The sequence below is a fragment of the Macadamia integrifolia genome, chromosome 13 (assembly GCF_013358625.1).
Source record: "Macadamia integrifolia cultivar HAES 741 chromosome 13, SCU_Mint_v3, whole genome shotgun sequence".
NCBI classification, from domain to species: domain Eukaryota; kingdom Viridiplantae; phylum Streptophyta; class Magnoliopsida; order Proteales; family Proteaceae; genus Macadamia; species Macadamia integrifolia.
This window is the reverse complement of record NC_056569.1, coordinates 17,428,262-17,440,950: the sequence shown is the minus strand read 5'-3', so window position 1 is coordinate 17,440,950 and position 12,689 is coordinate 17,428,262. Positions and strand designations below refer to the sequence as shown.

The 12,689-nt window shown below is 39.1% G+C and overlaps 1 protein-coding gene across 1 annotated transcript in view; it reads left to right on the top strand.

The window, feature by feature from the left end:
- LOC122059965 (ribonuclease P protein subunit p29) overlaps window positions 1–12,689 on the top strand; it is a 168,011-nt gene that overhangs the window by 100,369 nt on the left and 54,953 nt on the right. The window contains 1 exon segment of the mRNA XM_042623072.1: window positions 12,043–12,144. Coding sequence (XP_042479006.1) covers window positions 12,043–12,144 — 102 coding nt within the window.

Here is a 12,689-nt window from a genome sequence, read left to right as displayed (position 1 = left end):
ATGGGAGCCCTAAAGTCCATTTGTGGTCATTACCATGAGTGGAGAGGTGGGCAAAGAGAATTGATGAGAATTGATTGGGATTAATTCATGCCATAAGTTATTGCCAAATGGAGGTAAATGGTCAATGTCATTATATGGGCAGCCTAAAGTCCATTCATGGCCACTACCATGAGTTGGGCTAAGGAATTGATTGGGTTTAATTCAATTTATTGAATTAATTTTCAATTTATGTCCATATGACATTATTCTCCAAATTAACTTATCTTAACCCAGAAATTCTGCAAACAGATTAGAGCACTTACCTGGCTGGCTGAATGAGATTAGAAACAATAAGAAAACCAGAAAATATGAAGATCCACTTGTACTTCTCACCGCAAAGTGTTGCTTGGATCAAACACTAAACCACCTTTCTTCTTTGATCAAACACAAAGAAACCTCCAGAGGAAAAATTGCAGCAGCATCTTTTTGTTCATAAAATTCGTGGCTCTACTAATGAGAGCTCTCCTTTATTTATAATAATGATGGGGGGTTACATAAAATAGAAACTAACTTTAGTTTCCAAAAACTGAAATAGGAAACAAAAAATTAGAAACTAAATAACCCCATCTAGAAAGGAAACTAAAGAAAAAAGAAACAAATCACTGAATCCCGTATGCAACCTTAGAACCCCTAGTTTAGACCCATAAAAGTAGTCCAATACACTTCAAACCACATGGACTGAAGGCCCAACACGTATACAACCCAACCCTAAGCTTATTCCTAATAAAACAAGCCTATTTTGATAATTAATCTGCATCAGACCAGATACCCTCTTTGGTGGTGTTGTTGGTGGGTCCTCTTCACTGGTTCAAATTGTACCTTCCCCATCAGAAACAACATTGTGGAATAATTCCCATAGTTCTTCTTCATTTTACAAGGGGGCATTCTTCCTCATTTTATCCTCTCATTTATCGAACAGTACGACTCTTTTAGAGCCTTTGCATCACCCTTCATACCTACTTCAATCCTCTTTCCATGATCCTTCTGAAATAAATTTTGGTTCTAATAAATAACGGTGCACGTCACCCTCTATTTATCTGGTAAGTATCTGTTTAAGGTTAAACCGATTTAACCACATAACATTACAAAGCTTTGAGAAATGGTGAGGAACCTTCAGATGGTATGTGTTGTATTGAGTTCTTAGGGTTTTCGGCTCTAGAAACTGCTCAAGTGCCAGTCATTCCATGCAAGGCCTTGGTTAATTTCCCTTCATTGCTAGGGAGGGTGGGGTACCTTATGTAACCTCCATAATACACAAAATTCAGTTGTGAGCTTATATTTAGAACTCTAGAATAATAAATCTATATTACAAGCTGACTACAAAATCTGATGGCCTCAAGCTGACTACAAGACCCGATGATCTGTTAACTATATAAACGCATTGCCCATTTCACTGTGTAATCTTAGTTAATCTTGTGATCAGGCCTTTTTACAGTTCATAGTAGATTATCTACGACCTATTTGAGCTCATACCATGAACAATTTTAGAAGCTAACCATAGGTTTGATGTGCCTTTGTCTTCTTTCATTACTGAGACATGGATTTGACATTATTTGTTATTGCCAATTTGAGTTATTGTGCGTTCTCATTCTCCTGATTTAAAAAAAAAATGGCTGATATTAGAATCTGTCACGTAAGGAAAACAAGCTCAAAATACCCAAATGAGTAATTATGGAAGAAATCATCGATAATTCTTAGAAGCCTAAGTGCCAGCACCAACCACAAGAGGATGTTAGGCAGAGAACTAGGAAAAAAAACAGAGAACGATTCACACCCAAGTTCAATACAAACCACAAGTAAAAAGGATTCTGAAATCCTAATCAACACTAAACTGGAACCGGCACTCTCCACACCAAACATAGACTAAAGCTCTACTGGATGCAGTCTTAAAATCTCCTTTTATCCATTTAGAAGAAATAAACTAGTACTGGCACTCTCCACACCAAACACAGACTGAAGCTCTAGTGGATGCAAACTGAAAATCTCCTTTCATCCATTTGAAAGAACAGAGCTAATGCCCCCCACCAAAGTGGGGAGGAAAGTCTTGTAGTCCCCTGAAGTTTCCTTGACTATGGAATGCTCAAGAGTTGCATTGTTTCTCTTATTATACAGCTCCTTGATGTCCTTCAAATCCTTCTCTACGCGTGTGACAGTCACACATGTAATCATCTTCATTTGTCCATGCCTTGTGCAACACCTAAAATGCACAAACCAAAAGCCAATGAGAACTTCAAACTAGAAATGAATCTGCTTATTGTACTTAACAATTCCAGCGAGAAACATGAGGATTGTTGGGACCAACAGATTGCATCGTTGGGATTTCAAGTTTTAGTTACTGTCCCTCTTTGATCTAGTTTCTATGTTTGTTTTCACCAAAAGATGATATATAGGGGACAAAAGGCAACATTAACTAATACATAATCTGATAATCAAATATCTCGAGGATATCTTTCATTACAGTGGAGGTAGATGGAATGTCTCCCCACCCTCTCCAAAGCTACAATTTTTAAACTATAAAACAAAGCCTTCATATCACAATTAAAAGTACAACTTGGGTTTTCTGGCCAAGGGTGCTCTCTCTGTCTGTCTCTCTCAACATCTCACCATCCTTTAATCATTTGCATCAGCACTTGTAAAAGACTGATGAACAGACCATTCAACACACACACACACACACATAGAGAGAGAGAGAGAGTCACCCTTGGCTAGAAAACCCAAGTTAATTGGGATATGAAACTCTCTCTCTCTCTCTCAACATTTCACCATCTTTTGATCATATGCATTACCACTTGTAAAAGAATGATTGATGCAGTGCCAACAAGGGTTTACACAAGGAGAACTAAGACCAAGGTCGACCCAAGTGGTTGACTGGGTCGACCTAGATCTGGTCCAAGTCAACCCATGATTTGGGCTGCTGATGGGGTTACTAATTAGTTATTTAGTTTCCATTTTGAAGTCCTAAATTAGTTTCTAATTTCAAGTCATTGTTAGTTTCTAATTTCTGTAGTTTCTATTTTCGTTAGATTCCAATTTCTAGTTTTTAGTAACTTTGATTTAGTAACTCTGAGTTACTATTATTTGTAAACCCTCCCCATCATTATAAATAAAAAAGAGGGCTCTTTTATCAGCCAGGATTTTGACAAAAAGAAAAAACTTCATATTGCTGCCGCTGGGTGAATTCCATGGTTGTCCTTGTGTTTGATCGAGGAAGAAGGGTTTGGTGTCTGATCCAAATGACTCCTTGCGGCATGAAGTCCAGGAGGCCTGTTTCTAGTGTGTTTTCTCTTTTTTCTTTCACATCTTCAAGGCTTACTAAGAATGCAGAAAACCAGGTACGATTTCTTTTATCTCTGCCCAGAATTTTTTGCGAAAACAGAGCCTTCGGTCTCTGCTGGAAAGATCAGTTCTGAATGTCAGATCAGCCTAGTCTTTTGGTCGAAGGATCCCCTCTATCCAAGTAAGGATCGACCTTACTTTTGGCTGATTTTGATCAGCCATCTCTGAGATATTAAAATTCTCTAGATTTTCATCTTCTAGTGATCTGATGTTCCTATTTCTGTAATCGACACTGCTGTTGATTTAATTACTGATTACTCTGGGTTGTTATTTATATTCTGGATATCTAAATCTAATATTAACTTGTTCAGTCCCTGATCTAGTATTAAGAATCATTGTTGTCCTTGGTTATTCTCTATATTTCTGTTTCTAGAAGTCGATTATTGCTGGGCTGTGATTGAAGTCTGATTTTTCTGTTATATGTATTTGGACTGGTTTGGTTGTTCTTTGGTCTAAAAGTTCCTGCAGATTTGGGACTAGTTGGGTGTCCTATTTAGTCCTATATTAAGTGGTGTCAGAGCACAACACCCCCACCCTAGCTTCTCTTATGGAGATGCTACAGACTATGAGGACTGAGATGAAGGCTGAACAGCAAGCCTTATAGACTGAATTGAAGGTTGAATTGAAGGCTGAATTGGATGCCAAGTTGTTAAATGAAGAGACCCCACCACAATAGCCTACTGGCGATTCACGTACAACACCTGAAGTGGAAACCCTATTGAATATAGTTGCTCAGTTGACTAACAGGAGAGCAAACCCTAATCTGAGAGCACCACAGATGGTTCCGGTAATACAACCTACTTTTGAAGAGCATGTAAGAGGATATTTTGAGACTGAGCGTCCCGTGCAACAAAGGTACTCTAGAGATTCACAAAAGGTCAAGCTCGATCTGAAGGAGTTTGATGGGAGACATGGCCCCCAATTGTTCTATGATTGGATAGTGGTACTGGACGACTATTTTGACTATTATGAGTTACCTGAGGAATGGAAGATGAAACTAGCTCATGCAAAGCTAGTTGGGGCTGCTCGTGAATGGTGGACCTATGACCTAGAGTTAAAAAACTGAGGTAGAGAACCTACTAGTTGGGAGGAAATGAAGCTTGAGCTATCAAATAAATACTTACCATGCAACTTTAGAGCTCGCATACAAGACCAGATGAACTCTCTTCGTCAAGGATCTATGACTGTTGCCGAGTACATGAACAAGTTTGACGCACTTTATGCTCGTATAGGCAAGTATAAGGGAGAATAAAAGGCAACTGTTATCCTGGTTTCGATTGGGATTGCGAGCTAAAATCAACAGGGGTATCGGAGTCATTGATGTGCACTCAATGAGGGATTGTTTTGACAAGGCCCTACGAGTAGAGGAGCTTCTAGCACAGCCAGTTAGAAGGTTTGGTTTCCAAGCCAGGGAGGTAAAGAAGAATTTTCCAATCACTAAACCTAGTAGCTCAGCACCTCCAAAGTCCACTTTTCCTACACGAGCTGATTATAAAGGAAAGGCACCTATGACAGGTGGTAATAAGGTACAGTGTTTCCATTACAGAGGTAAAACATTTTGCTAAGCCTTGTCCATATAAGCAGAGGGTTAATGTAGTAGCTGAGGTTGAAGACTCCAATGAGGAGGATGAGTCAGCTCTTTACCCCTATCCTTTAGATGATGATGATGGTGGCTATGATTATAATATGGAAAACACTACTGAGGATGATACTCAGCGAATAAATATTGTAACTCGCATATTGGTGGCTGAAACCAAAGGAGAGGATTGGCGACGTAATTGCATATTCTACAGCCGTATGAAGTCAGGTGAGCATACTTGTCAGATAATCATTGATAGTGGCAGTTGTGTCAACGTTGTTTCTGAAGCTTTTGTGAAGAAAGCAACCTTGAAAGCTGACCCACATCCTCAGCCTTCTAAGGTTTCCTTGCTGAATGGTAATACTTTAGAGGTGAATAAGAGATGCTCAGTTCCTTTGAAACTTAACCGATATGAAGAGAGAGTTTGGTGTGATGTGATCCCAATGAAACTCACAGATGTATTGCTTGGTCGTCCCTGGATGTATGACAATGATGCTATGGTTGGAAAGAAGAAGAATCTGTGTACTTTCATGTGGAAGGGTGTTCCTACAACTTTCTATTTGGTAAATGTGCCGGCTGAAATACGGCGAAAGAGATCCCTAAGGTCAAATCAGAAGGACATTGACAATGGGAAGAAGGTAGTAGTTATGCCCACAAAGGAGTTACTAGCTATACCCTGCAAACAGTTCTTACGCACAAGTCATGAGACTAGAATGGTTATGGCTCTTGTTACTAGGGAAGTCACTCCCCAACCTGAAGTAACGCATAGTGCACCTATCAGAGAGCTCCTAACTGATTTTTCTAACTTAGTCTCTGATGATCTCCCAGATGAGTTACCTCCCATGAGAGACATACAACATACTATTGACTTGGTACCTAGTTCAGTTTTACCCAACCTTCCTGCTTACAGACTTAGTCCTACTGAGCATGCCGAGTTGAAATGGCAAGTGGATGGGTTACTCCATAAAGGCCTCATTGAGGAGAGCTTAAGTCCTTGTGCAGTACTAGCTTTACTCACGCCAAAGAAGGATGGTTCTTGGCGTATGTGTGTGGATAGTCATGCTATCAACAAGATAACATTCAAGTATAGGTTTCCTATACCACGACTAGATGATATGTTGGATATGTTGTTCGGGGCAAAGGTCTTTTCCAAGTTAGATCTGAGGAGTGGCTATCATCAAATCCGCATCCGTTCTGGGGATGAGTGGAAGACTGCCTTTAAGACCAAGGATGGCTTATATGAGTGGAAAGTCATGCCTTTTGGTCTGACGAATGCACCTAGTACTTTTATGAGGGTGATGACACAGGTCCTTCGCCCCTTCATTGGTCGCTTTTTGGTTGTTTATTTTAATGACATTCTGATATACAGTAAGAACCAAGAAAAGCATATGGATCACTTGAGGCAAGTTTTGAGAGCACTCCGTGCTGAGAAGTTATATGTTAATCCCAAGAAGTGTTCCTTCATGCTGCCCAAGGTTGTATTCCTTGGATTTATAGTGTCATCAAGGGGGGTTGAAGCTGATCCGGAGAAGATCAAGAGCATCACTGATTGGCCCACACCTAAGACACTAACAGAAGTTCGTAGCTTCCATGGGTTGGCTTCCTTCTACAAGAGATTTATTCGGAACTTCAGTGCAGTTATGACACCCATCACTGAATGTTTGAAGTTAAGTAAAGTGAAGTTTGAATGGACAGTTGCAGCGACCAAAGCCTTCGCTCTTGTGAAGAGGAAGATGACAGAGGCACCTATCCTACGCCTACCAAATTTTGACAGAGTATTTGAGGTAGCTACAGATACTTCACATGTTGGGCTAGAAGGAGTGATAATGCAAGGAGGACACCCCATCGCTTTTTATAGCGAAAAATTGAATGAGGCCAATAAGCGCTATGCGACTTATGATCTGGAGTTGTATGCAATCGTCCAAGTGCTACGCCATTGGAGGCACTATCTCATTGGTAAGGAGTTCATTTTGTATACTGATCATGATGCCTTGAAGCACTTTCACTCACAGAAGTCGATTAGCCACAGACATGCCAAATGAGTAGCCTACTTGTAGGAATTTGTATTTGCTATGAAGTACAAGGCGGGAAAAGAGAATACAATGACTGATGCACTTAGTCGGAAAGTGCTCATACTTAACACATTTTTAGCACATGTTATTCACATAGATCAGATACGAGGTGAGTACACATCTGATTCTGATTTCAACACTGTCTTTATGGAATTACAACAAGGTGGGCAGCACCTAAAGTACTCTATTCATGATGGGTACTTGTTCTTTGGCACACCGCTTTGTATCTCAAACTCTTCTCTACGTCATCACATCATACGAGAGTTACATGGAGGAGGATTAGGAGGACACTTTGGGAAAGATAAGACTCTTGCACAGGTGACTGATCGATATTATTGGCCATTGATTGCAAAGGATGTCAATCATGTGATCAAGAGATGCCGTGTATGTCAGTCGGCAAAAGGGGGAAAATAGAACACAGGTCTATATTCTCCACTACCTGTTCCTCATGCACCATGGCTTGATGTTAGCATGGACTTTGTTCTTGGACTACCCCCTACTAAAGAACGATATGATTCCATTATGGTGGTTGTGGATCGTTTCTCTAAGATGGCTCATTTTATACCTTATCGTAAGACTTTTGATGCTTATTAGGTTGCAAAGCTCTTCTTCAAGGAAGTAGTACGAATACATGGGCTGCCAACTAGTATTGTGTCTGACCGTGATGTTAAGTTTATGATTTATTTTTGGAAGACATTGTGGTTGAAGACAAATACAAAGCTGAACTTTTCAACTGCATTTCATCCACAGACAGACGGACAGATAGAGGTGGTGAACCATAGCTTGGGAAACTTGTTGAGGTGTTTAGTTCGAGACTATGAGAAGACATGGCCTTCTATTCTTGACATTGCAGAATTTACCTACAACAGTTCAGTGAATAGGACAACAGGTCATACTCATTTTAAGATCTTGATTGGAGTTCAACCTAAGCGGCCTATTGACCTTATGTCACTTCCACCCCAGGCTCGAGTTAGTATTGAAGCTGATGAGTTCTTGCGTCATATCACTAAGGTGCATGCCAACGTTCGATGACGTATTGCCTTGAACAATGAGGTGTATAAGGCTTCTGTTGATTGTCATCGGCGTTATGTGGAGTTCAATCCCAGGGACATGGTGATGATTCGAGTAAATCCTGAACGGTTTTGGACAGGTGTCAATACCAAGTTATATCCACGAAAGATGGGTCCCTACAAGGTGCTAAAACATATAGGACCTAATGCTTATGTACTTGAGCGGCCTAATGACATGACCATAAGCAATGTGTTTAATGTGGCTAATCTTCACCTTTATGTTGGGCATCATTTGGATGATGGAGACACGGAGCAAAATCTGAGGTTGCCCCAACTGAAGCCACCCACTTCTAAAGTTATTGAAGACGTCTTGGATGATAATTACAAGACCTCCCGCAGTGGCACCGGTTATCACACTTTTTTTGTCAAGTGGAAAGGCCGTCCCCGTAGTGACTATACTTGGATTCATGCTGATGATTTCAAGAGGCTTGATCCCGACTTGTATGAGCGCTACATGTCCCTTATCCATTTTTCGGAGTCGAATGTTTTCAATCTGGGGAGAGCTGATGCAGTACCAATAAAGGTTTACACAAGGAAAACCAAGACCAAGGTCGACCCAAGTGGCTGATTGGGTCGACCAAGACTGGTCCAAGTCAGCCCATGATTTGGGCTGCTGATGGGGTTACTAATTAGTTATTTAATTTCTATTTTGAAGTCTTAAATTAGTTTCTAATTTAAGTCATTTTTAGTTTCTAATTTCTATCAAGACTAGTTTCTATTTTCATTAGATTCCAACTTCCAGTTTTTAGTAACTTCTTGTAATTAGTTTTAGTAACTCAGATTTAGTAACTCTGAGTTACTATTATTTGTAAACCCTCCCCATCATTATAAATAAAAAAGAGGGCTCTTTTATGAGCCACGATTTTGACAAAAAGAAAAAACTTCATGTTGCTGCCGCTAGGTGAATTCCATGGTTGTTCCTTGTGTTTGATCGAGGAAGAAGGGTTTGGTGTCTGATTCAAACGACTCCTTGCGGCTTGAAGTCCAAGAGGCCTACTTCTAGTGTGTTTTCTTTACTTTCTTTCACATCTTCAAGGCTTACCAAGACTGCGAAAAACCAGGTACAATTTCTTCTATCTCTGCCCAGAATTTTTTGCGAAAACAGAGCCTTTGGTCTCTACTGGAAAGATCAGTTCTGAATGTCAGATCAGCCTAGTCTTTTGGTCGAAGGATCCCCTCTGTCTAAGTAAGGATCGACCCTACTTTTGGCTGATTCTGATCAGCCATCTCTGAGATATTAAAAATCTCTAGATTTTCGTCTTCTAGTGATCTGAAGTTCCTATTTCTGAAATTGACACTGTTGTTGGTTTAATTACTAATTTCTCTGGGATGTTATTTATATTCTGGACATCTGAATCTGATATTAACTTGCTCAGTCCCTGATCTAGTATTAAGAATCACTGTTGTCCTTGGTTTTTCTCTATATTTCTGTTTCTGGAAGTCGATTATTGCTGGGCTGTTATTGAAGTCTGCTTTTTCTATTATATGTATTTGGACTGGTTTTGTTGTTCTTTGGTCTAAAAGTTCCTGTAGATTTGGGACTAGTTGGGTGTCCTATTTAGTCCTACATTAACAATGAACAGTGACACCCGCAATGTATTAATATTTTTGGATCGTACATCAGTGTATTAGTATCATGAATGATATTGTTCCGAAAGAGATATCTCGCGCTAGAGAGAGGGATGACTTCTAGTAATGTAGACAAGGGTAGGTGAACTAACTAAGTCTCAACTGCAGGAACTTTGAATCAAAGAACAACCAATAGCAAGTATAACAGCAACTCAGATTAAATCATATCAAAGAACAAGTCTGGAAACCAAGCCTGCCGATTCCCAAAATTCAAGGATTCTGAGACCAGAATAGAATTAGCTAGGTAGGGTCAGTAGGGTACAAAACATAGCCCAAAAGTAACTCAACGCATATGACCAGACCTCAAATAATCAGGGTATTCAATCCCAACCAATCGATCTCTGTAACAAGTCTGAAAACAGAACCGAAATCACTACAAGACAAAGAATAAGTGATTTCTGATATCTCACTAACCAGATGTCAGATTGGCCTGGAAATTGGATCGAAGGGAGTCCTTAATGAGAGGAAGACTCAACCCAAAGAACAGCCCTGGAGGGTAGCTGGTTTGCTCTAGGGAATTTATGGACCGATGCCCAATTAACTCAGAAGATTTCTGGACGGAACTGAGAACAAAGACTGATCTAAATACCTGTAACAGTAAGGCAGCAATGGAGTCTTGTAAGTAACCTTGAAGAAGAAGAATAATACTTGAAGAGACCTCTAGGACTTCACGCTGCAAAGAGTCACCGGATCAAACACCAGTCCACCACTGTGATCACACACAAAGCAAACTCAAAAGAGCAAAACAGCAGCATAGCTTTTCTTATTCATAAAATCGTGGGCTATATAGTATGACAGCCCTCCTTTATTTATAATAGTGATGGGGAATTACAAAATAGAAGCTATTCTTTAGTTACCAAAAACTGAAATAGGAAACTAAATAAAAGCAAGTCATTTAGTTACTAAAATTAAAAATAGAAACTAAGAAATAAGAAATACTGAAATTAGAAACTAACTAGGAGCTGAAATTAGAAACTAATTATAGAAACTAAATATCCCCATCAAGGCCCAAACCGTGGGCCTATAGACTAGGCCTGGTCGACCCATATTAGCCACGGTCGACCCCTCTCTTCTTCCTTCTTGAATAAGTCTTCAGTGCTGTATCATCCAGGTTTCAGGTCTCACATATGAGAGAGACCAATGGATGACTTCCATTTGCTTCAAGAAGAAATAAGGTTTAAAAAGAATAAGGCAGAGAAGTGAGAGACAGTAGAATTAGGGAGACAAGTGAGGAAGGGCATAAAAAGGAGATATGAATGTTATAAAAACGTTGTAATCTTACCAATTTGACCTTACTTTTGAGTGGTTATAACACGTGCTCATTAATGTTGAGCACATAATTGGAGAAAAAATAATTTTTGGCCATAAAACATCAATGGCTCCTGAGCCTTTTCTGGTTTTTGTGTTAGGTCCATAAATGATACCAAACACCTGCAAAAATGAAAACATGTCATAAAATAGACTCATAAATGATACCAAAGACAGCCTTAGCGTTCTTACATTAGAAAATCCATTTACATTAAAAAATTATTTTGCCTTCATTAAATGTGAACCATTCTATTGGTCAGATGCATCTAATGTAGCCGGGCTTCAATTAGTTTAGGTTTATTCTCTTTGACAAGGATTAACCTAAAACTCAAACTCTTACCGATTTGCAATATTAAGATTTACTGCAATTCAATATAGGCTGAAAACTTTTATCTTCCTCCTTTCTGCTCTAGTACTTACTATCTAACTTCTGATAAGTCAAAAGTTTATTAAAGAAACAGTAAAAGGACCCCTGAAAGTTGTACAAGGTCCTGTGCAGGATTAAACAAATTTAGACAGAAAGTTCTGTACTGCCTTCAGAATATCAGGGACACCCAAATTTTGAGGTTAATTTGCAAGTTGTTTTCCCACCATGACAGACCCATTCGTAAACTCCGTAGGTAGGTTCAAAGAAACCTTCAAATGTGCTACTATTTTTCTTTCCAAATGCTCAACATAGCAGCAGGGATCATAGACAGAGGCAAGTTTAGGGGATGTGGGAGTGAGCCTGGAACTCAATTCATTCTGTCCCAGCCATGCCTGAATGTGACCATTTTCTTAAGATGATTAGATATGTCCAGGAGTAAACATGTGGTAATCTGCCTGATCCATGTAATATTTGATTCTTGGGAATTGTGTCTCTTTCTAAACAAGCTCGTGGGAGTGTGTGTGTGTGTAGTCTATAACAAGCTTTTAGTGTCAAGGAGCAAATATGCTTTACCTTGCTGACACAATTTCAAAGGATTGTACTTCTTCTAATGTTTATTTCCTTAACCATTCTTCGTTTCAGTTGCTGACGGTAAGATAACCACCCATAATGGAGTGAGTGGAATCATGATTCGAGAAACTGCAGAAACATTCGGGATAATCACACGAGATAACAAATTCCGAGGTACTTCAGCCACTAGTCTAGAAATGAAGCAAAGTATTTATGATCATGTTCCATTGATGTTTTTATTTCCTTTTTGTAACAATGGTTTACCATGTCTCACAACTTTCAAATATCTTCTTGTATATGCTATGATTTTATCTCATACATTATAGCCAGTTAAAATGTTGAACTTTTAGATTTGCAAATTTATTGAGAAGCTCTTGGAATTCATATAGTCATCTTTTATTAAGATTCTTTGAATTGTTGCTCTTTCTTATTTCATTCTAGAAGTCGAAGCAGCTGTGCCATTTGGAAGGTAACCTTCAAATTGAGCTGGCCCCATTTATGTGTAAATGGAAAACATTTATATCCACATTAGGCTGTGTTTGGTAGCCAAGAGAAGAGAAGAAAAGAAATGAAAAAAAAGAATCTAGAAAAGAGAAGAAAATAAATGAATTGGTAAGAAAAAAAAAAAATTATGTCTGTTTGGTTACCAATAGAAGAAAAGAAAAGAATGTTTTTCTATTTTCTTGTGGTTTAGGCAAGGCTCTTCTTTTTTTTTTTTT